The sequence below is a fragment of the Rhopalosiphum padi genome, chromosome 3 (assembly GCF_020882245.1).
Source record: "Rhopalosiphum padi isolate XX-2018 chromosome 3, ASM2088224v1, whole genome shotgun sequence".
Taxonomy (NCBI): domain Eukaryota; kingdom Metazoa; phylum Arthropoda; class Insecta; order Hemiptera; family Aphididae; genus Rhopalosiphum; species Rhopalosiphum padi.
Window position 1 is genome coordinate 80555536 of NC_083599.1, and position 24016 is coordinate 80579551.

The 24016-nt window shown below is 29.9% G+C and overlaps 2 protein-coding genes across 2 annotated transcripts; both read left to right on the forward strand.

Moving 5' to 3' along the window:
• On the forward strand, nt 1-2075 carry LOC132926090 (E3 SUMO-protein ligase ZBED1-like). The gene is made up of 3 exons (XM_060990435.1): nt 1-228; nt 404-977; nt 1045-2075. The coding sequence occupies exons 1-3, from the start codon at nt 1-3 to the stop codon at nt 2073-2075; spliced, it is 1833 nt and encodes a 610-aa protein (XP_060846418.1).
• Nucleotides 2076-2635: 560 nt separating this feature from the next.
• LOC132926091 (general transcription factor II-I repeat domain-containing protein 2-like) lies at nt 2636-4505 on the forward strand. The gene is made up of 3 exons (XM_060990436.1): nt 2636-3678; nt 3743-4097; nt 4197-4505. The coding sequence occupies exons 1-3, from the start codon at nt 2636-2638 to the stop codon at nt 4503-4505; spliced, it is 1707 nt and encodes a 568-aa protein (XP_060846419.1).
• The last annotated feature ends 19511 nt before the right edge of the window (nt 4506-24016 follow it).

Consider the following 24016-nt stretch of genomic DNA (forward strand, 5'->3'; position numbering starts at 1 on the left):
ATGAGTAAGTCCAGTGTTATTTGGGATTATTTTCAACTTGACTCAGATAACATAAATGTAAAATGTGGTCTTTGTCGAATAAAATTAAAAAATAATCGTTCTTCAACATCTAACTTAATTAGACATATTAAGTCTAAACATCCCACTGTCAACTTATTGAATAGAAATACACGTGTATTAGAAGAGACTGTTGATGATCCAAATGATGCTCCATCAACTTCTACTACTGTAAGTTAAATTAAAAAATATTTTGTCAAATAAAATAAAATAATTTTAAATAAATAACTTAATTATTTTAATTAATAAGTATTTTATTTATTTTTATTAGTTAGGACTACATAAATACTGTTTAATTACCTATACTGTTATACTAATATTAAATAATATATATGTATACTTTTAGAATACAATTAATTCAACAACTAACCTAGTGGTAAACCAAACTGAAACGTCCTTACAAATTCCATCTAATGAACATGCAATTTGTCCTCAAAGTTCTAGATTTGTGAATAATCCCATTACTCAATATTTTTCTAAGCCTCTTGGTGCATCACGCCGTAAAATTATAGATCAACAAGTTCTGAAAATGATTGTGAAAGAATACTATCCCTTCAGTATTGTTGAAGATAGAGAGTTTGTAAAACTTTTAAATTTGTTAAATCCCGGTTATACACTTCCATCGAGAAAAACATTGTCGAAATCATTATTACCTATAATGTATAATGAAATATATGATAAAGTGAAACAAGACATAAAAAACCATGCAAAATATGTAAGCATTACCACCGATAGTTGGACTTCTATTAAAAATGAAAATTATATTGCTGTCACATGCCATTTTATTAATAATGAATGTGAATTAAAATCCTATCTTCTTTCTTGTTTTAAAAATTCCGAATCACGCTCTTCAGAAAATTTAAAAAAGGATTTATTGACGGTCATACAGAAATGGGGCTTAGAAAATAACATTGCAGCATGTACAATTGACAATGCACATAATATTGTTAATGCTGTCAGTTTGATGATGTGGTTGGAGGCATGTAGGTTGCTTTGCCCACAGTTTAAATTTGGCAGTACAAACTGCCCTTAAGTCAATATCTGAAACAAGAGATAAAGTAAGAGGAATTGTTGGACATTTTAAGAGAAGTCCACAGGCAGCTGAAAAACTTAGAGCTATGCAAGAGCAATTGGGCTTAACACCACCTTTAATGCTCATTCAGGACGTCGTTACACGTTGGAACTCAACGTATGAGATGTTTCAGCGTATTCAGAACCTTAAAGTTCCTCTTTCTTCTGTATTAGTAGAGTGTAATTATAATATTTACTTGACCAATGAAGACTGGCACATTATTTCCAAGTCCTGTGAAGTATTAAAATATTTTAAAGAAATTACAGTAGAGATAAGTAGTGAAAAATCGGTTTCTATTTCAAAATCTGTTGTATTTAGTCGAGCACTTCTTAAACATTGTACATACTTGGATACACAGTTTTACGATTCAGAACAATTAACTGATATGATATCCATATTAAAACAACAGGTAGAACAAAGATTTAAGTCACTTGAAAAAACACAAATTTATGCGGAAGCTACAATACTCGATCCGAGATTTAAAAAATATGGATTCTTAAATAATAGTTCATTTACAGAATCAAAAAAAACAATTATTAATAAAGCTACTACCATACATATTGAAATGAAAAATATGAAGCAGCCAGCGATACAAAATCAATCTGTAACGTTAAGTGGAGATTCTATTTGGAATGACTTTGATGAAGAGGTAAGTAGTCAACTGATATCCACAAATCCAACATCCGCAGCTATTCTTGAAATTGATAAATACCTACAAGAAGGGTTAATTCCAAGGCATGAAGATCCTTTGAAGTGGTGGAAAAACAATCGAAATGTTTATCCGTGTTTGTTTGAACTTATGAAAAAACGTCTCTGTGTACTTGCAACATCAGTTCCATGTGAACGTATATTTTCTAAGGCAGGACAAACAATTTCAGAAAAAAGAAGTAGGCTAAGTAGTAAAAACTTTGAAAAAATGATATTTTTAAACTTTAACTCAAAATAGCTTTAGTGTAATACTGTAAATTGTAATGACCAATCTATAATGTATTGTTATTTGTTACTTGTATCTTCTGTACCGTAATAATAATAATAATAATAATATTATTTATATATATTTAATTAAATATTAATTTGTTGTCTTGATAATAAATTTGTTTTTATAAAACTAATAAAACTATAATACATTTGATAACATAACGTGATGAATATTTTAGGTACTGAGTCAGTAAATCTAAATCCGTAGTATCACCCATAATTCATGAATTGATAAGTGGTAACACAAATTCATGAGTTGTAGTGAATCAGTGGTAACACTGAGTTGTTGAGTCACTGAACTAAAGCAAACTGATTCAATTCATTCAGTTCACTTAAAAGAGTCAACTCTTTGAATCAACTCACTCACGAACTACCCATCCCTAGTTCGCAGTAATCTGTATGCGCCGCGACGCGACAGACGAGTTTCGTGTATAGATAGTGTTCATAAGTTCAAACCGTTTATTGCACTGTGTGTGTTGACGTTCTGTTCGTGTTCGATTATTAGTTTTTCTTGTACAAATTTTGAATATGGAAAGAAAAAAAAGAAAAGTAGAAGCTGAAAATCGACAGTTTCTCGCAGAATGGACTGATTTATATTGCTTTACATTACCTAACCGTGTTGGAGCTTTACCTGTTTGTTCGATTTGTCAACAAACAGTAGCCATCATCAAAAGTTCAAATCTGAAAAGACATTATGAGACTAAACACAAATCGTTTAGTGAAAAGTACCAGGTAGGAAGTAATCTTCGTAAATCCAAAATTGAGAGTTTATATTTATCTTATTCAACATCGACTCAAATTATTGACAAGGCAATGAGTGAACAAGAAAAATGTACAGAGGCTTCTATGCGTATTTCATGGATACTTGCTAAACACATGAAACCGTTTACCGATGCTGATATAATCAAAGAATGTATGATTGAAGCTGGAAATGCGTTATTTGATAGTAAAAATGATATTATGGAGACTATTCGTAATATTCCGTTATCTACGTCTTCAAATACTCGAAATACAGAACTATTAGCAAAGGAGAATCATTCTAATTTAATACAATCTTTATCGGCCACGGGTTATTATGTTTTAGCTATGGATGAATCGTGTGATAAGACTGATACAGCTCAGTTGTGTATTTTTGTACGATATTTCGACAATACCAGTGAACAGTTTGTTGAAGAAATATTAACTATTTTACCACTTTTAGGGACCACTTGTGGTGAAGACATATATAAAGCTGTTATAGAATATTTCGAAAAATATAAATTAGATATGAAAAAACTTATTTCATTAACAACAGACGGCGCGCCATCGATGATTGGAAATAAAAAAAGTTTTGTTCAGAGACTAATTAATAATCCGAAATGCAATAACAAGATAATATCTTATCACTGCATTATCCATCAAAGTGTGTTGTGTTGCAAGTTAAATTTAAATCTCGAAGCTACAATGACACAAGTGATCAAAATAGTAAACTTTATTCGAGCCAAATCATCATTGAAGCACCGTCAATTTAAATCATTTCTCGATGAAGTTAAATCACAATATGGTGATTTACAGCTATACAATAATGTAAGGTGGTTGAGCAAATGTTTGGTACTTTTTCGTAATATTGGACGAGATCAAGTTATTCCTTTCTAGCAGTGATCAATTATGTGCAAAAGACTATTTAGATTTCCTTGAAATAAAAGAACATGTCACATCTATCGCTTTTTTGACAGATATATTTAAACATATCAACGATTTAAATTTCAAACTACAAGGTAAAGGAAAATTAGTGTGCCATCTACTGTCAGAAATCAAATGTTTTTCAAGGAAAATGGATCTCTTTTGCGAAGATATAGAAAACGAACGTTTGCACTTTCCTAACTTAAATACTGTTTTTGATGACGCTGAAGATAATAATGATATTAATCTCAATCAGTTCATTAATTTTATAAAGAAACTTAAATCTGAATTTGAAGATAGATTTACTGATTTCAAAAAAATTGAGAATGTAGTGCAAATTTTGAATAATTGTTTTTCATTACATCCCAACGGCGAATGGAGTAGTGAAGCCACAAGCGTTTTTGGCTCTAATAAAGCTGCCCTACAGATGGAGATAATCGAATTCCAGGAAGACATGAGTTTAAAGGAAAAATTTACTCAAGTCACCAACACTTTACAGTACGATCAATTCTGGATGAAATACGTTTGTTCAAGTAAATACCCAGAACTAAAACGCCTGGTTTCAAAACTGTATACAATGTTTGGATCAACATATGTTTGTGAAGCCGCTTTTTCTAAGATGAAATTTATTAAAAACAATTTCAGATCTCGGTTAACAGATGAACATCTTATCGAGTTAATGCAAATCAGTTGCACTAACTTCACTCCAAATATTAGGAAGCTCGTGAAAACTTAAAAATGAAATATTTCAAGTATAATCTTTTTTTTTTGCAAATTCAATTTAAATAAACAAATATAAATACAAATTTAAAAATGTATATACCTATTAATTAATGTGTGTAAAATACAATTTGATTAAATAAATAAATATAAATACAAATTTAAAAAATGTATGTACCTACCTATTTATTAACGTGTGTATAATACAATCTGAATAAATAAATAAGTATAATCACAAATTTATAAATTATAAATACCTATTTATTAACGTGTGTAAAAGTCATTGAAACTGTTTTGACCGCGTAAAGTTTGGTAAGTTTCAAAACGGACCCCCATAGAAATTAGTTGGTGACCTCTGCAATAAAGTATACCATGTAAGGACAAGTAACAAGAATCTAATTGATAAATTATTTATTTTTTTATTTTTTTTTTTTATTAAAATTGCTGTTGGTTTATAGGAACAGTCATAAATTGATCAAAAATTATATCACAGGATGAAATTATTTTAGTAGTTCGACGATTTTGTTCTGCAGCTTTGGTATTCTTTTTATTATCATTATAACCATCAAATACTACAATAACGTTACAACCAAAATGTTTATGTATATAATGCACGTATTTCTCAAAAATAACATCAAATGTTTCTTCTCGATCCCATACGACGCGATGTAAAAGATATCCTCCGTCAATGATATAGGTAGTATTTTTGTGATCAATATCAATATTAACACATTGAAAAAAATCATAAATAGCAGATTTTTGTGTTTTACGCATGCCATTAGCATCAAAGAGTGATAATGGATAAGAAGCTAATTCATATTCAAAAAATTTTTCAAGTTCATCCCCAAATGTCTTAGTTATACTCATGCGTTGAAACAATAAAATAGGGTCTATAGCTACTTTCTCATCATGAATTTTTATAGTGCTACTAATTGTTAAAAGAGGGAGTACTCTATCAGAACGTTTTAATTTAATATTATTAAAGGTTTGACCAATTATTTTATTCATAGAAGCAATTCCAACTTCACGAGCATTATGACAATTGATGGTTTCATCACCGACCACTCCACTTGCAATGGACATTATTTTTTTAACCTCAGGAAAAGGTTCATGTAATGAAAACCATTCAAAAAGTTTTTTAATATCTTCGATATCTCTTTTTATACGAGAATCACTCGCATCTATATGCTGATCTGTTGTATCCATTTTAACATTTGCAAAATCCTCTAACCCTTCATATACTGTGTTCATTGAGTGCATACCATAAACCCATTTACTTAGGACACTTTCTTGTGTACTTCTTCCTCTGCAACACCTCCAACTGTTTTCATTGATTTCATCAACGACTGCTCAATAATCATGTCTGTCGAAGTTCCACAACTTAATTTGTTAGAACGTCTTACAGTAAAAAATCCTTGTACAAATCTACTAAAAACACTAGAATCAATTACATTTTCAAGTTGTAGCATATCTTGGAGATATAAGTGGGCAGATTTTGCATAAGGAAAATGTCCCGAAGCATGGAAATAAGGAAGCATTTCTTTAATGCAATTCAAATGAGCTTGCCAATCTCACATACGTTCAGCTCTTATAAACTCCTTTGCCATCGATACCATGTGAAAATACTGTATCCATAGTTTTGCTGTAGAGCCTCGTTCCTCGAATTCTTTCAATTTCTTGCTAAACTGATACAATAATGCTTCAGCTTTTTCGTCACAACTTTCAATATCGTTATATGAAACAGTGTTATTTATAATATCATCTATAGTTTTTTTTAAATAATCATTCATTTCATCATCAATAACGAGTTCTTTTGATATAATAGTTGACAAAGTTAGGTGAAGTAATGTATGAGCTCTGACAGCTCTGGCGTAAGCATGGCCATTGAGCATTTTATCCAATGAATTAGGTGCATAGATTAAAGAAAGAACTTCTTTAATACCACTTCCTTGCATAATATAACCAATTGCTCCAAAAAAGGATATTAGTAGATGAAAACCTCCAAGTCTAATTACAATCTTTGACAAATCAGATTTTTCTGGTGCCGCTGACACTATTTCTCGTGATTTTGCATACAATGGTTGATCAAAAGTAATAACGCATACATCGTGGCCATAATTTTTTGCATTCTCCAAAGCACATAATAAGGTAGTGTATATGGTATTGTAGTTACTTGCTGGTTGATGAACAAATGGTAAGAATAGAATTTTAGATAAAAAAAAATGCATATTATTATTTGTTAAACGTTCGATATAACCATTCCAGCCCGGCAATGATAAATTGTTCCATTTCCCATACAACCATACCATATCTATTTTTCGGAGTAAAGAAATCATTGTATGATTTTCATAAGCAAAACTCTGTGCAGTTATTTTTACTATATCCTACTACACCATCATTTTGATAGATCTGAATTGGAATATGTGCTTTTTCTGCAAAATCTTTTGCTGAAAAGACTTGATTTGTTAGTGATATAGACTTTTCAGCTAAAACTGAACTTTTTGGTGTAATTATTTGAATTATACCTATTATGTGTAAAGTGTTATGACCATCTATAGTGTGTACATTTATATCGGCATTGTCAGCAACATATTGTACAAATGTCCCACTTTCTGGTGGCAAGATATGAGGCTGACTATGAAAAACTGCTGCAGCTTCGTACATCATAGTGTTACTGTATGATGCACATAAACCAAAAGACGAAAAAATCTGTATAAGACGTTTTGAACCAAATCGTCGATGGAAAAATACTGAAAGACCCAATTGCAAACTCGAGATAAACGATCTAGGACGAATAGCAGCCATAATACAGTGGCTAATAGTTGTACATATTAATTTTAAATTTTCCAATTTATGACGTTTATTTTTCAAAATTAAAAGCTCCAAAAAATAAGTTAACGATTCTGGAATTTCTCTATTAATATTTTCAAACATTTGACTAGGAGGAGGGTAGTTTTTAGTGTCGCACACAACAGATTAAATATCTTCTCGGAGGATTGTAGCTGCAGCTTTTAGTATCCTAAAACGTTCTTCACCTATATTTTGCTTTTTACTGTCATACCAAACTTTGTTCAACACATCGTGCTGTTTATCAATGAAACAGATAATTGTCAAGCTACCTTGTTTCTCAGTTATAATAATTCTATTATCATACTTTAACTTCAACATTTTTTTAATTGTTTTATCATCTGGAACCTTATTTTTGCAAATACCTTTTAATTCTTTCAGTGAAAACTGACAATCGTCATTATTTTCAATATATACGAATATTTCTTCCATTGCCAAAATAACACTATTATCTTCAGGACGACCAATTTTACCTCCTGAAGAAGGCCTCAAAAAAGAATTATAACAATTGTTATGGTACTTGGCCTCAGCAGCAAATAAATCGTATTCATACTCTATACGTGCAAAAACAGTTTTTGCAACGTCGTCCGAACGATTCTTAGCAACCTTTATAATATTGTCTTTAAAAGAAAGTGTAGCCACTTTATAAATTGCTCGCCTATATCCCTGTGGTTTTTTTTTCTGCCTCTTCATTTGCGTCTTCACCACAAAATAAACAACAATTTTTAAAACAAAAAAACGACTCACCTGACTGCATTTTAGTACGAGGTGGACTGAGGGTTGTAGATCTACTAGCTTCCATCTCTCGATGTCTTTTAGCTGTAGCAATACTACTTTTTCGAGTGTACATTTTACGACACTTCACATGAATTTTCACAGACTGTTTGTCTATTAAATATTCAACATTTACATCATTTCTTTCAACGCTTGAATTAATTAAAGTTGTAATTCCACGTTCAACAATAACTGTTTCACTTTCGTTCAAATTATTACTACAAATGAAACAAACTTGCGACATTTTTAATATGTATTCTAGTTCCACAATTTATTGTAACTACGAACACGAAATATACACACGTAGTCACGTAAACGAAATGCACAACACTGATGGTATTAAACAGTATATAATATCTATATTCAAACAAATTAATGAGATAACGGAAAAATAGTATACAAAAGTAATATAAAATTATACAAATAGAAAATAATAATCGCGCTTGCGATAGCAAGTCACCGTGTCGTAGCGGTGTTGTTTTTCATTGTATTCGGTTTAATCTTATAACGATAGTGTACAACGATAATATTAAGTATTATTATTATTTTAAACCACAATATCTTATGAAATATTATTCATAGGAAAAAAACCTTTTTTTTAGAAAATTAAACACTGAACGGCAAGGCAAACCGAAAAACTGACTCCAGTATATTGATGTATGGCGTATTACTACTTAAGTATCTGCAATATATCATGAAATATTATTCGTAGAAAAAAAATTCAAGATACTTATTTTTAGATAATTGCTTGATCTACAAGTTATGTAATAGCTATTTTTATATAAATACTTAAGTTTAAGAGATATTTGCGAAAAACCTATTTTTGTGACCTTTGACCTCGAATTAAATTTTTAGCAACGGTGGGATCGATGGGGACTTTTGACATTTCATTTGTAATGACTAATGATGTACCTAAGGTGTGTACCAATTTTCAGCTCTATGCGAATTTTTCCGAAGTTCACGTTTTTTTTTGTCTATTTTGACTGGACTATTAATATTTTTTTTTCATTATAAGTGTATAATATGTTAACGTTATTTAATAATAAAGTACATATTTATTCAAATAAAAAATTGGTACTTACTTTAGAGTAATGGATAACCTTTCCACTGCCGGTATTGTACCTTTAATATTTTGCTCTTTCTCTAGGTTACTTTTTACAATATTTAAAAGTTCATCAAATGTTTTTACAGACATTTTGTAATAATTAAAAATTTTTTCTGGAAATCGTCGTAAATCGTCATATATAACATTGAATTGGCCCTTTTTTTTCCATAGGGATGTACCGCAAACCTTCTATTTATGGATTTTTCTTTTTTTTTTTTTTCCAATGCCTCATTTATGGCAATTATTAGCACTGGTGTAATTTTAGGCATTGTGATGTAGACTGTAGACCTACTCCTACGAACAGTTAGTACGAACTGACTACTGCAAATGGTCGATCGATGAGTGTCTATTATTAATTTTTACTATTCGAATACGATAATACAATATTTATATTATTGATACAATAATAGTGGAGTTAACCATTTTTTTTTTAAATATTGTACAAATATACGCGACGGAATACGCTCGACGGATACGCCTTGCATATAGCTAGTCCGTTGGAAAACGCTGCGGAATACGCCGTGTATAGCCGGGGCCTTCCGTTTTCGTTTAATTCATGTTTTTTAATCGCTACTAAGTCGGCACTAATTACTTCATCTGCTTCTATTCGCAAAACACAATTACTACGCGCAGGTATAATTATCGGTTCGACTTTATGATGCGCGATCGACTCAGGTATAATTAGTACGTCTCTATCCATGTCAATTATTACTTTGTTTGCTTTAAGGTAAGCTATGCCTAATATTCCTGCTTCAGGTATTAGAAAATCGTCACAGACAATATCGAATTTGACATTAAATGTCTTATCTTTAATAAATAACTCTATTACGGCGTTCGGTTTCGTTAACCAGTACGTGGTTTTTAAGTGTCGACATTATTATTATATTCATGTCCGCGCCACTGTCGATCAAAAATTTGTGTTCGTTTTCTACAAAATCGTTTGACCTACACAGAATATGCATGAATCGGTGTTATTACGCGCACATTATTTTTGATATCACCGATTGTTCGGTTTTAGTTATCGTCTGAACTACCGGAAGGTACCCCCTCGGCTTGTTTTTTATTTTCAATTTTCGACATTCGCTCATGTCATGATTTTTTAATTTACAATATTTGCAAAATTTAACCTGCCTTGAGTACTCTTTTTTAATTTCGGGCTTTTTAGTAATGTATTGCTCGGGCGTCCTACATTCGTTTGCGTAATGACCCATTTTATCGCAGCGATTCGGTTTGGATGCATGTAACCAGGCCAGGAGAGCGTTATAAACGCTAGTTTGGCCGCCGAGTTGAAAGACCTTTAGCCGTTCGTCTTAAAGATGAACGTTGCCCAGGGGGTACCACGAGGAGGCGATCTTTCAATAACCCCCTAGCTATTGTAACTCAACACAAAGACCTCAATGAAACAGAAAGGATACTCACAGACGATCTCATCACTCTAGGTAATTACTTCCATGCCTGGAGACTAAAACCTAACACCAGCAAAACAGAAGCGTCCTGTTTCCACCTCAACAATAAACTTGCTAGCGCTCAACTAGACATAACTTTCAACGGAGACGCTCTAAACCACAATTGCCACCCCAAATACCTTGGAATAACACTAGATCGCACACTCTCCTTCAAAACTCATCTCGAAAACACTGCCGCCAAACTTAACTCCAGAAATAATATTATACATAAACTCTGCGGTACATCTTGGGGTGCTTCGGCTCACACTCTGCGATGCTCGGCTCTTGGTTTGGTCTACCCAGTAGCTGAATACTGCGCATCCGTCTGGCTAAATAGCGCTCATGTGGCAAAAGTAGACACCCAACTAAACACTACCATGAGATTAATATCTGGCACAATAAAATCGACACCTACTCACTGGCTCCCAACATTAACAGCAATTGCCCCCCCACCACTTCGCAGAGCGAGCGCCTTAGTTAAAGAGCTCTCAAAAATAAGTCTCAATCATGAACTGCCCATTAATAATTTTATTGACGACGCGACCAAAACACGATTGAAGTCTAGAAAACCGACACCAAAAACAGCTAAGGACCTAATCGATGCAAACTTCGACATGATGACGCAATGGGAACAAACGTGGGCAGCCGTGGCAGAGAACGACAACATCCTATGTAACATATCACCAGGACATATACCCACAGGATTTGACCTACAGCGAAATCTATGGTGCACACTTAATAGAATACGAACCTCACACGGTAGATGTGCAGATTCCTTGCACAAATGGGGCATGAGAGACTCACCAAAATGTGATTGTGGAGCAGAGAAGCAGACCATCTATCACATAGCATTTGTATGTCCTATCCACGCCTACCAAGGTCCCAGAATCGATTGCCTCACAACCCCTCCAAAATTTATTAAATGGCTGGAGGAACTAGAACTAGATCTCTAACACCTTATCGTTACCTTATTAATATTACTCATATTTTCTCTTTTTTTACTTGTTTATTTTCATTTTATTCATCTTTTATATTATATTAATTAATTAAATTTACTGTACGTTACCATATTATAATTCTAATGCATGTAACCACAAACCATACGCTAAATAAATAATCGCAGCGATAACATTTAATTGTACTCCTATCTTTACTCGGTTTATCTCCGGTTTTAACAAAATTATTATTTTTAAAATTCGATTTAAATTTATTTTTATCGTTTTTCTTATTATTCGCGTCCGCTGGGCGGAAAAATCTTTCTTCCTCCATGGCAATTAAAACGGCTTCTTCGAAATTTTTTTTTATATTTCGCCCCAATAAAATTATTTGTATCGATTGATTTACACCTGATGTAAATACACTTAATGCGTGCGACTGCACAGTTTGCGAAATTATTTTCGCCTCAGCCGATGTTTTATCCACTGTTAGCGCGTGTTAATTCATGATACGTTTTTTCTATACGTTGCGCAAAATCTTTAATTTTCTCGGCTGGGCCTTGTTTCATCTAGCTTAGTTCCCCTTGTAAGTACTGTACTAAATGCTAGGTACCAAATATGGTTCTAAGATGCATTTTTAATTCGTCCCATGTTGTTATTTCCCTATACCGAACCGCGTCAAAAGCTTTTCCTTTTAACTGGGTGAGCACCGCCGCTAGTATATCTGGTTTAGTTAACTCGGGAATTTTTGAAATTCAAAATCGCATTTAGAAATAAATGATGCTAGGTCTGTTTCATTTCCTCCTGTGAACTCGGGAATAAAGCGTAAAACAGTAACAAAATCTAACTGATTTGCCATCGTTAATTCCTTAAAAGTTTTATTCAGGTCTATTAAATCACCGACTGAAACTTCCTCACTTGTGGTATTCAACGTATTAGTAAGCGCTGAATCCTCTGTTTCAGGTATTTCTAAGGCTGCATTTGGTCACATAATAATTATGATTGCGTATTAAATGTTCATGGTAATGTATTGGGGTTACCACATTTGGTATTATATCTATTACACATTTTTATTATTAATCTGATTTTTTTAACTTAACCCTTTCAGTCCCAGACTTTTTTATACATAAATTTTTATTTTTATTTTTTGCTTTTTTATATAAAAATACCTCATTTAAAATAAAATAAAAAAAATTTTTTTTTTTTCAAAATTAAAAAAGTTACGGAAGTGTCCACTTTAAGAGACACTGGTTTCAAATGGTTGTAGAATTATAATAATTGCGATACTAAGAATAAAATGAAAACCTTTTTATTTTTAACATTACATAATATTTATAAAATAATAATAATCAATCTTTAACTTTTATCATCATCAATAACAATATTAACAATTTTAAAAATATAAAATAAAATAAAATAATACAAACCATAACAACATTTTTGTAATAAATAAAAATGTAAAAATTAATAAAATAAATTTTTTCTGCTAAATAAAACACTAGGGATTTAAAATTTTTAAATTTTAAAAATATACATTTGATAATTATCATTTTTGGTGGTAATTCAAAAAACAGTTACTTGTTTTGTCTAAACATAAATGGACGTTACACTTGATGCAAAACACGTGAGTTTTTCTACCTTTTTTCACACAATTTCGGTTCTTACATCTTGATGGAAAGTTTTTTTCGTCAAACCCAGGCAAATGGTCAACTTGGTCAAAGCGAACCTCATCTAATTGACGAGTAGAGTTAATTTTTGCCGCTTTAGAAGTTGGTTCGTCTTCATTTCCATTACTTCGTGGTCGTCCTTTTCTTTTGGGTGTTAAAGGTTTGCCTACTCGAATTAAATTTTCACCTAGATCCATTCTAAAGTGTAAGAGGTCTTTTATATTTTTTTTCGGTATTTTAAAATGCTCTGCATCCTTTAAATATTGTATCCAACAGTTAGTTACAATCAAATCCACAGCGTGGACAATCATCCTCATAGTCCATTTTTTAGATCGAATAAATGTCCTATAATAACTAATCAATTGATCGACTTTATCAACACCACCCATCGATTGATTGTATAATGCTACAATTTCAGGTCTTTCGACATCAACATATAATTTTGTCTTTTTATCCCAACGTTGAATAGTTTCCGAATTTCCCGATCCAACAAAGTTTGAAACTAACGTCACTGCTCGCGTGTCAAACCATTTGACTAAACACAAATTGCAATTTTCCATATTCGTAGAAATTTCATACGCAGTTCCTCTACCCATTCGGGACATTTGTTTATCAGACAAAAGCGGAGGTTTTACAAAACGGTTTGTTCTGACAGTTCCAATAGCATAAATTTGTTTTTGGCTTAATTGTTCCATCAAATTAAATGTCGAAAAAAAGTTATCAAAAAATAAAAAATGTTTATTTTTTTCAACATATTTTGTCAAATGTAAGACTACACTTGCACCCAATCCAAATTGTTTAAGTATATTTTGATCTATCTCTGTCGTATTACCTTGATACAAAAGAATATTATAAACCATGCCACTAGAACCACAAAGAAGAAATGCTTTTATGCCCCAAGGACATGGTTTTCCTTTGACATACTGTTTCATTTGTAAATGACCTTTAAACGGTATCATCTGTTCGTCAACACTCAAATTTCTTTCTTTGGATATTGACTTAATTTTATTGTTAATTGCGTCATAAATAGGCCGAACTTTAATAAATTTGTCTGTGTTATTGCGAGGAATATTACTATTGTCAATTAAATGGAAATTTGATCGTAATGAAAAAAATCGGTTTCGCGCCATACTATCCCTAACGAGTTTGACTTGGTAAAAATCTTCCCAGTACATTCGAATTCGTGGGTATTTGAGACAACCCATTAAAATATGTATACCGATAAATCTTTTTATTTCAGATGAATCAGTTGGTTTAAATCTACTTTGCTGTTTCTGAACAGAATATAAATTAGTAAAATAAGCCATATTTGAAAAATCTGTGTCATCGAGATATTCTGTGAAATAATCTAATACACTAGGCATTTCAGAAGGATATATCATGTCTTCTAAATCATCTAAACTAATGTTAGGTTGTTTAAAAGGGCTTGCCTGCCATTTAATTTGATTTTTATTAGATATGACAAATGGTTCGGGTGTAATATTAGCAATATTAGGTTCTGGTGATGGTAAATTAAATTCTAATTGTTCCGGCAAAACGGAATCATGATCTATAATAAAATCTTCCCACTCATCAAACTGTCCAAGTAAATTATTTAGTTCTTCATTCTGAAAGTTTTCAATTATTTCTTCGTCTGACTCATCAAGATCAGATACGGTTCCGTCACCAAGTAAATTTAAAATGTCGTTTTCACCCAAACCATTTGCCATTATAAAAAATATTTATATAATTTTTAGTAATATATTATTGGTATATATGATATTATTATATTATAACAATACTTTACAAATAAATAAATTTATATTTTATTACCTATTGTAATAAATAATTATAATTACTAGTTACTACCAAATTACGACATACCACATACGTGTTGTCCAGCCGTTCGGCGCATAAATACGTATGTATAATATAATATTGTGATATGCGATACGTAATACTCGTAATAGTATTGGTATCACACTATCGAAGCAGACCGTTGGGACCCGGTGTCTCTTTAAAGAGACATGCAGTTAAACAGCTGTTTTTCACTATTCAATCGGAATTTAGCGTTGGAAACGGTTTAAATATTATTTGTCATATGTAGGCCATGGAAGAAAAAATAATACGATGTGTAAATTCTTATAAACGACAAATTATACATGATAAAGATATTCCAAATACCGATTTTTTTCATAGCCAATTCTTGTCAAATATAATCGTTTATAAAAACGTGTATACTGATTGTGTACCAAAATCGATATTTTTATTCGATTCTACGTAATATTATTTACAAGAATACACTGTTATCACATTTATTTAAAATATAACGCTTTAGTTATGAATTACGTAAGCCGATGTCTCTTAAAGTAGACAAGGGGACTCAAAGGGTTAAAATAGTAAATAAAAGTTTTAATTTAAACAATGAGTTTCAGTATGCGATAAAAAAAGTATCTATTAATAGAAAATGTTAACAATTCCAAAAAAAAAAAAAACTATTAGCTATTAATAATAACATACAGTCAACGCCAATGACATCCCATAATCGGTGTATCGCTTTTATAATATTTAATTGTTTTATCTTATTTATAAGCTTCGGATAATAATTTTTAATATTTTTATACGAATATAATTCAGCGTATTTATATTAGAACAACTATAACAACGGCTGGATTTTTTGGTTAAAACTGTATTTTGTGTTAATTACACTATTATAGCTGTGATTAGTATTTACGTTAATTAGTACACTCACTAAAGTTTGAAATCTCTAATTTAAATTAAACTATGGCACACGTAAGTAAACGTTTTATTTTATACAATTGTATGATTATTACTTATAAATAAGTACTAAAAAGTTAAAACAATTTTATTATGTTATAAGTAGAGTTAGGATGTTGATGACCCAAAAAACACACAAAAATGCCCTAAAAAAAATGCAAAAAAGCCCTAAAAAAAGTGCAAAAATGCCCTAAAAACTTCAAAAAATGACCTTAAAAATTATCTAAAATACTAATTAAGTAAGTGAAAAAACTTATTTATAAATAATAATTTTTATTAGAGATATGGGTATAAATAAATTTCAATATTAAAAATAAATTAAAAAGTAAAATATAAATAAAAAAAAATAATATTAAAAATATTTTCATTATTAGTGTTGGGATGTTGATGTTATAATAATATTCATATTGCATTGTTGCATTGTACAATTAATATGTGTCTGATGTTATCAAACAAAATATGACGACGTCGATCAGTTAATAAATTTTTGTATGATGAAAAACTTCTTTCAACATCAACGGACGTTATGGGTGCATACTTGAAGTAGGTCATGTCATCAGTAGTTAAATCTTCTGGAATATCTTCTCCTCTTGCGCTTTTGCCATCTAGCATTTCAGAGATGTTAGTTACAATTTTAAATCCATTATTCTTTAAAATGACATTCTCCATTTTGGTTGCTATTGTTTGTCCAATTTTATTTGGAGCTTTTTGGATTAAAGACTCAATTTTTTTTATGCATTTAATTGACTGATAATAACATCCCAGACGTCTCTAACTGAGTTATTTCCGAAGGTATAAATCCAAAGTTAGATTTTAAATAAATTAAATTTGTTTCCAAACTTGGGTTTAACACTTGTTCTATTGCGTCTTTAATTGCGACTGAATCATTTTTGTCTAATTCCAGAATCACTTTTTTTATATCAGATAAATGCTCACAATAATAATTTGCTGCATTTATCCATGTTCCCCAGCGCGTGAGTACGGGTTCAGGTGGCAAAGGAATTCCGGGAGCAATAGTTTTAAAAATTTCTACTCGATATGGCGCTTTCAGAAATACTTTTTTAACATTTGATATAAGTTTATTTATATCTTGAAAATTTGTCCTAATTTCTTCAGCCACTCTATGAACCGCATGTGCCATGCAAGTTACGTGTATCATTTTGGAATATAGGTTTTGTATAACTTTTCCTGCTTTTACCATGTATGGAGCTGCGTCAGATAAAAAAAGTAAAACGTTGTCATGTTTAATACCAAGAGGCCATAGTATAAACATAGATTTATCAAACATTTTGGCGATTGTTGAATTATTTGCTTTTTCCAAAACGTCGGTATGCAGCAAAAATATTTTTCCAGCGTTTTCTAATTCCAAAGTCCCAATAACGACATTTACCACGTATCGCCCTTCAACATCTGTTGTTTCGTCCATGCTGACCCAAATTTTTTTATTTCCAACGTAGTCTCGAATTTTTTGCATTGTATCATTGTAACATAATTCAACATAATTCTTACGTAAAGTTGACTCATCTGGGATATCAACTTTAATATATTTTTCTAAAAATTTTCGAAAGTGTTCGTTGTTTAATTTATTAAGCGGAATATTAGCTAATAATAATGTTTGACATAGTTCCAAATTAAATGACGATTTTTTTGATGTAATACTTGTATCAGTCAGCAATAATTGAGTTTTTGGTTTTTCGCTTTCTTTTTGTCGCTCAACTCCCCGAGTATGTTTTTCTCGACTTATGTGTTGTTCTACAGTAAATCGTTTCAATGCTGAGACTTTAACATTACACACTTTACAAAATAACACTTCACCATCACTAGAAAAAATATTGTTCCCGTATTCATTGACATAACTGTGTAAACGGCTACTTACAGACGATTTTGCTTTCGGCATGTTTAAAATCGTATAAAATTGAAAAATATCGGTTAAATGGTGACGGTGAATGCCGAAACACTACTGACAATAGTTCCTTTTACTGCAATTATAAGCACGTCAATCAATAGGTCTAATGTCTATGTCAATTTAATCTTGTTTATCGGATTTATTCCATACAATTTATAAATATAACACTCGATAAGCGTGTATGATCCATGTATGTGTGAAAGAGCACTCGTTTCATCAATATATAACACTCAAAGAGTAAATCTTATCGGAACGCGATAAAATGATATAAATTTTTAATAATAGTCCAAATCCAAAGTTAGATTTTAATAAATTAAATTTGTTTCCAAACTTGGATGTAACATTTGCCCTAAAATCTATAATTTGTGAAAAAATGCCCCACATTGTATAAAAAGTACGAAAAATGCCCTAAAAGATGAAAAAATGACTTGAAAATGTTGAAAATTGACGTTAAAAAACAAAAAAAATGCATTTATAGCTAAAAATGCAAAAAATGCAAAAAAATGCAAAATAAAATTAGAATATTCTGCATCAAGGGAGCATGAAACAAATTTTTAGCTAGGATAGCATTGTACAGAATAAAAGGAAAAAAAATGCAAAAGTCATCAACATCCTAACTATAGTTATAAGTTTTGAATTATAATATTATGTCAGGGAATACGTCGAGGATGGAAAATATTGTCCATCTTAAAAAGTGATGAAGAAAATCACACAGCCATTTCTAAAAACAGAGAAAAGGTTGCAAAATGGTTGGATACACTTCCAATTGTTTATGAAAATGACATAGTGCAACCTCAAGTTGGTATTAAAAGTAATATTACGACTTCTGCAGTCGATGATAAAATTGTTCAAAATCTTGAAAATGTTGAAAGTACAATGAATGTGGACGAATTACTCAATTTATTTGATGGTAATGAATGTTTCGAAATGGATATAACAGAATTAGACGAGGGAAAAAAGTGTCAAAGTAATCTTTAACTGGACAATAACGAAGTTTCCATTGATCATTTAAGTGTACACATTGAAGGTAATATTCACAAAGGTGGGCATTAACTAGTTAAAAAGTTAAAGTTAATTTAAAAAGTTAATTTTTTTTTAACTTTTTAACTTATCTAGTTAGTTTGTTTTATAATCAACTTATGAACTTAACTAGTTTAATTTACAGTTGAAATAACTTAGCTTTTCTCAGTTGATTTAAAAAAAAAACCAATAAGTTAAAAACATTTTGAAATTTTTCGTTTTTACGTAAATATTGCTATAATAGTAATATCTACGTATAAACGAAATATTATCTGATATTATCAGTATAAAAATAAAAATAAAACTTAAATTGGAAAGAAAATTCTAAAAATAACTTGAAAACTAAATTATCGTTTAAAGTACCTATATAGTTATAGTTGTGTATAATATATATATACATGATAATATTATGCCGGTCTATACTTGTAGACAATATTATGAATTATAGTACGCTTGCATCGACCAGTCCCTTACGTTGTTTGTAAATCGTAATCGACTTTATCATAATCGTCATTCATTTACCTACCGTGTGCGATATTTATTTAGTCCATTCGTTATATTGACATATTGTTTTAATATTATATGGTAGACATTTTATATTTCAGATTTCTTAATATTATTTATTACATTATTACTTAAAATAATTAAAAATGTCATTAAGTACGGTAACGAGTAGTGAAAATACAAGACAACTTCAATCTTCAAATAGTTTAAAATGGTCGTGCGTTAGTTCTTTTTTTCAACAAATATTTGATACTGCAACCAATACTCGCAGTAATTCTCTAACATTTAAATGTTTGTTATGTGTACCCAGAAGAAAATTAATATCTGTTTCTCATACTTCAAATGCCAATCTCAGAAGTCATATTAAGGTAATTATTATTTTATTTATTTTTTGTATTCTGTATTCTTTAATATTGTACCTAATTTAAATATTTAATAATATTACAATAGTTAATAGTTTATTAATCGTACATAGTTAATAAATAAATATAATAGATTAATAATTAAGTAATGGTGTTAAATATTTTAAATATTAAATGCTTATCTAGTGCTTAACTGTATGTCTGTATGTTACAGCTTATTCATCCACAAAAATTGAATGATTTTAATGCCACCTTTAAGATTAGAGATGACAATAGTAGTAATTCAATTAAATCAACAGTCAAGCAATTAAAACTCGAGGAAGTTGGAAAAACAGTTAAAAAATTAACTCAAACTGATTTTAATGATGCCAATTTGAAGTTGATTATAAATACAGTCTCACCATTATTTAATAAATAATAGAAAAGTAAAAGGGTATACAGTGTACATTATGATAAAAGTTCAATCAAATTGTTTTTATAATTTATAAATTAGAAAATAGGAAGACACATTCACTCTTTATTTGATTAACATAATAATTTTAAAAAAAATAGATCAACTTTTTTTTAACTGAGTAAGTTAATTTTTTTTTCTATATTAACTTTTAACTTATCGAGTTAAATTTATAATTTGTTAACTGTTAACTTTTAACTTATCGATCTTGTGTCCTCTTAACTTAACTTAACTTGAGTTAATTATTTTCATTAACTTGCCCACCTTTGAATATTCATAATAGTTTATTATTATTTTAATAAAATTAGTAGGGAGCGGATTTCTGTGCTCTAAAAAATTGAAAAATATGCTTACACATTATGTGTTATAAAATATAAAAATATGCTTAGAATTTAAAAAGTATACATTAATAAAAATTAAATTAAATTAATTAATTTAAACTTTATTTTGTAATATAATATGAAATATTTAAAAGAGTAAGTCATAATTAAAATTTAACATTGTGTAGTACAAACTGTTAGTTAATCTAAGAACTTACGAAGTAAGTATACGGAAAAATACACTTAATCACGCTTAACTTTGATGTCATAAATACAATAATAATAATTAAAATTTGTCCGGTAAATTGGTGTTGAAAAGACTGCTCTTTAGACATGATAATTATTTTAATGACATTAATACTAAATAAGTTAAAAACATACAATTTTCGAAAATTTCAAATTCATACCATAAATAGCATAACAACTGTTCAAATAATTACTACAATTTTATTAAATATTTAAATCACCAAAAAATGTTTTTTTAAAATAATTTTGTTTTTAATTAGGAAAATAATATTTTAACTTTTAAATGTTTTTTAATAATGAAAAAGAAGATCAATTTTTTGGAGAGAGTAGAACTAGAAAAAAAAGAATCGGGAATCAAAAAAAATTAAATGCAATGAACAGAGTAAGTGGCAAATCCTATAAAACTAGAAAAGGTGAAACAGTTAATGAAAAAGTATTACTACCGAATCCGTGTTTGGAAATGAAATGTCAAAATAAATGTGTTAAAGTTCATAACACATTAAGAAAAGACATTTTTGATAACTTTTATACTTTAAGTTCTTGCCAACAAAAGGATTTTTTGGTATCGTGCGTGGTGACCCACGAAAAAAAAAGAAAGTACACAGAAAATGATATAAGCAGAAGAACATGTTCCAAATCATATTATTTACCAATCGATGGTGAGTTCACCAAAGTTTGTCAACAATTTTTGATTTGCACGTTGAACATTACACAAAGAATTTTAACGTATACTGAAGAAAATCTTAATAAGACATTAAACCAATCAAAAAAAGAGGGTCGAGGAAATTGCCCACCTAAGAACAAAACTACTCACAAAAAGCTTAAAAACGTTGATGATTTCATTAAATATTTGCCAGCTGTTCCTTCACATTACTGCAGAGCCAGTTCTAATCGAAAATATTTATTACCAGAAATGAAAAATTTAAAAAATATATTTAGAATCTACAAAGCACAGTGTGAACAGAAAAAAATAGACTATGTAAAAGAACAAGTATTTCGATATATTTTTATTTTTTATTACTAAGTATAATATTGGAATACACACACCTAAAAAAGACAAATGCGGAACATGCGAAAAAATAAAAAATATTCCAGACGAAAATAAAACTGAGGAGGAAAAAATCAAGTTTCAAAGACATTTAAAAGATGCTGAAAGTTCAAAAAATATACACTTAGAAGAACAAAAAAAGCAAAGATGATCATTCATTCCTATGCACCAGTTTTGATCTACAAAAAGTCCTCAACACGCCTCACGGAAATAGTATGTTATTGTATTATTCAAGAAAATATTCTGTTTACAATGACTCATTCTACGAAAGTCGTACAAAGAATGGATATTGTTTCATTTGGGGAAAAGAAAATGGTCAACGTGGAGCTAATGAGATTTGTTCGATAATTGTTAAATATTTAACGATTGTTGACGAGAGAGCCGAAATTAAAAAAGCATCACTATACTGCGACTCATGTCTAGGACAAAATAAAAACCATCAAACATTATCTGCAATATTTTGGTTCATTTTGTACAAATCTTAAAATATTCAGGAAATAACTATTACATTTTTGCAACCTGGTCATACTTACATGCCTGTTGACTCTGTTCATGCTACCATTAAGTCAAACTTGAAAAATAAATTTGTTTGGGCACCTTCAGAATGGCCGACAATTATGGTAAATACAAGAATAAATCCAAAACCATGTGAAGTATTTACGATGAGTCATGACGATTTCATGGATTTTAAATTATTACAACGTACACTCTTTCCAAAATTAAATTTAAAAAATGGAAAAAAATTCAGTGATGTAAAAAAGTTTATTTTTCAAAGTCAAGGGACATTAAAATATCATTTGGGTATGAGTTTGTATGCTGAGTTTGAAATTTTAAACATCGCGGCAAAAAGAACAAAAAAACAAACAATAGAAATGGTGTATTGGTACATGCATACAAATCAAAATTATCAATATCAGAAGCGAAGTACAATGATTTAGTCAAACTCTGTGAAACAAATTCAATTCCGCCAAGATATCACCAGGAATATTTATCTATGTTACGTAAAAATACTATTATAGATGTATTGCCTGCAGAAACTGACGACGAGGACGGAAACAACCTACAGGTAATATAGCCTGTTTTTATAATTTTTATTAACTTATATTTTTATTCAAGAAGTGAATTTTTATATTTTTTTTTAGGATGAAAACAACCTGGTATAATACATTTAAAATTTTTTTTTATTATAACTCGAAAAGTGAATTTTAATTTTGTTAATTTTTTTTAAGTCAAATACAACTTGTTTTAATAGTAATAATTATTTTTTTTATTGAAATTTGTGAAATTAATTTTATTTTGTTTACTTTCCCAAGTAAAAAATAGTCTGATTTATTAATTTAAATAGTTTTCATTATTATTTGAAAAATTATTTTATTTTGCTTAATTTTTTTTTTCAAGTCGATGTAAAAATTACTACTTAACCCGTCGTTGGTCGCGTCTTTTTTTTGTACTCCTTTGGTCGCGTGGTGAGAGATTCTCTCACTTTCTTCAATAAGTCTTATAATATGTAATAAACTACCAAAACACATTTATTATATAAATGAGCACTTATAAACTATATACATATATTTCAGTATTTATATATTTTTCTTTTTTACAAAATACATTACACATTACAATTTGAATAATCGAGCATTAACATATTGTTGTTACTAAAAAAAAAAATAATTAAAATTTTTTATTCTGGAATTTGCGTATAACAGATACAGGAATCGCGTATGGTTGTAGTAAGTTTTTTGCAAATTGGATTTGAACATGTTGCGCAAATTACCTATATAAATAATAGTACATATAATTACAAATATAAAATATTTTAATTATTAAAATATAAATTTACTATTACCACTGTATATCGATTTTCCTTTTTTGGACAATAAGAACATTTTGCTTTTCTACTTGTACCGGTTCCAGTTTCTGGGCTTGAAATGACTCCACTAAATCGTGTAATTTGTTGTCTTAGAGGAATAGATAATGTTGGAATACTTTTTCGTCGTACCATATGAGGTTTGCATAGGTCTTTCCCTAATTGTTTTAAAAATTTGCGTCGTGGAATAACAATATCAGTGTTTGATTTGTAAATAATTTGACTATTTATTCCAGCAATGTTGAGTAAAGAAAAAAATACTGTCAGAGGCCATCT

What these genes read in the sequence shown, in the direction of transcription:
- LOC132926090 (XM_060990435.1), top strand. Translation starts at nt 1, where the DNA reads ATGAGTAAGTCCAGTGTTATTTGGGATTATTTTCAACTTGACTCAGAT. An exon ending in CTCCATCAACTTCTACTACT is followed by an intron (nt 229 to 403) that starts GTAAGTTAAATT and finishes GTATACTTTTAG; the next exon opens with AATACAATTAATTCAACAAC. An exon ending in AGAAAATAACATTGCAGCAT is followed by an intron (nt 978 to 1,044) that starts GTACAATTGACA and finishes GGAGGCATGTAG; the next exon opens with GTTGCTTTGCCCACAGTTTA.
- LOC132926091 (XM_060990436.1), top strand. Translation starts at nt 2,636, where the DNA reads ATGGAAAGAAAAAAAAGAAAAGTAGAAGCTGAAAATCGACAGTTTCTC. An exon ending in CAGCTATACAATAATGTAAG is followed by an intron (nt 3,679 to 3,742) that starts GTGGTTGAGCAA and finishes ATTCCTTTCTAG; the next exon opens with CAGTGATCAATTATGTGCAA. An exon ending in ATTTCAAAAAAATTGAGAAT is followed by an intron (nt 4,098 to 4,196) that starts GTAGTGCAAATT and finishes GCTGCCCTACAG; the next exon opens with ATGGAGATAATCGAATTCCA.